Genomic DNA, 1,118 nt, shown 5'->3' with positions numbered 1-1,118 from the left:
TACGGGGCCTGCGGATGCTCTCCAAGCCCGCACCCTTGCCCGGAGCCCGCAGGCCCCCGACTTACCAGCTCCCTTTTCCGCTTGCTCTCGCGGCCGCCATCCGCCTTCTTGAGTTCGGCCTTGAAGGCTTCGGGGTCGCCGGCCTGTGCGTCCTTGGCCAGCACGTCCATCAGATAGGCGATGTAGCTGGTGGCCAGGCGCAGAGTCTTGATCTTGGAGAGCTTGGTGTCGGCCGGCACGTTGGGGATGCACTCGCGCAGCTCTGCGAACGCGCTGTTAATGCTCTCTGTGCGCCTCCGCTCCTTCTTGGGTCCTGAGCCTTTCCGCCGGCCCAGGCGGCCTCCGAGCGTCTCCAGCCGCCCGGGGCTCTGGCCCGGCCTGGCGTCGGGACCGTAGGCTGCGGTGGCAGCCGCGGCTGTGGGCGGTGGCCCGCCGGCGGGGAAGTCTGGGGCAGCGTCAGCGGGGCTCAGCAGCCAGCTCTGGAAGTAGGGCCGCTCCTGGTGACAGCGCGAGGCCGAGCCGAAGAGGAAGGGTTCGTGGAGCATGGGGTGCGTTGGGTGTGGGTGGTGATGGTGGTGATGGTGGTGGTGGTGTGCGTAGCTGCCCACGAGGTTCATGTTGGAGCGGCCTCTGGCCTGCGCCGCCAGCCCGATTAGCGCCGCCCCATGCGCCCCAGAGACTGCCGGGGCCACCCGTGGGCTCTGGGGCGGCGCTCTGCTGGACGCCGGCTTTGGGAGAGTCTGGGGCAAGGCTGAAGAGAGGCGCACAGCCCGCTGGCCTCTCGCGGGCTAGGACGCCGATGCCGGGAGACCTATTTAACCCTTCTGCGGCCTCCCCTTCAGGGTCTGGCTTATATAAGGCCACGGCTTTGATGTCAACCTCTCCCTGGAGCCAATGGCAGGGGGGCGGGGAGGAGGAAAGGGGGTGGCCGTCCCTGGTTTTAAGCTCTGCTAGCCAGCACCACTCGACTCGAGGCCGCCTGCGGGGACAGGGAGGCGGCCCCGCCTCTGCCTCCCCACCCCCAGTTCCCGGCTAGGGAGAGGCGGGGGCTCGGAACTTGAAGCACAGGCCTGTCAACACCCTAGACGGTGGCTGCCACCTCCCCCCTGTGGACCCAA

At 68.4% G+C, this 1,118-nt stretch overlaps 2 protein-coding genes across 2 annotated transcripts in view; both read right to left on the bottom strand.

Annotated features, from left to right (window-relative positions):
• LOC103664805 (heart- and neural crest derivatives-expressed protein 1) overlaps positions 1–617 on the bottom strand; it is a 2,265-nt gene extending 1,648 nt beyond the window's left edge. The window contains exon 1 of the mRNA XM_040630201.1: positions 66–617. Within this exon, the coding sequence (XP_040486135.1) occupies positions 66–617 (552 nt within the window). The remainder of the gene's footprint in view (positions 1–65) is intronic.
• A 323-nt stretch (positions 618–940) lies between these two features.
• Positions 941–1,118, bottom strand: part of LOC121102778 (heart- and neural crest derivatives-expressed protein 1-like) — an 805-nt gene continuing 627 nt past the window's right edge. The window contains exon 2 of the mRNA XM_040630615.1: positions 941–979. Coding sequence (XP_040486549.1) covers positions 941–979 — 39 coding nt within the window. The remainder of the gene's footprint in view (positions 980–1,118) is intronic.

This window comes from Ursus maritimus, unplaced genomic scaffold, assembly GCF_017311325.1.
Source record: "Ursus maritimus isolate PB19 unplaced genomic scaffold, ASM1731132v1 scaffold_15, whole genome shotgun sequence".
In the NCBI taxonomy this organism is placed as follows: Eukaryota; Metazoa; Chordata; class Mammalia; order Carnivora; family Ursidae; genus Ursus; species Ursus maritimus.
This window is presented reverse-complemented; position numbering and strand designations above follow the sequence as displayed.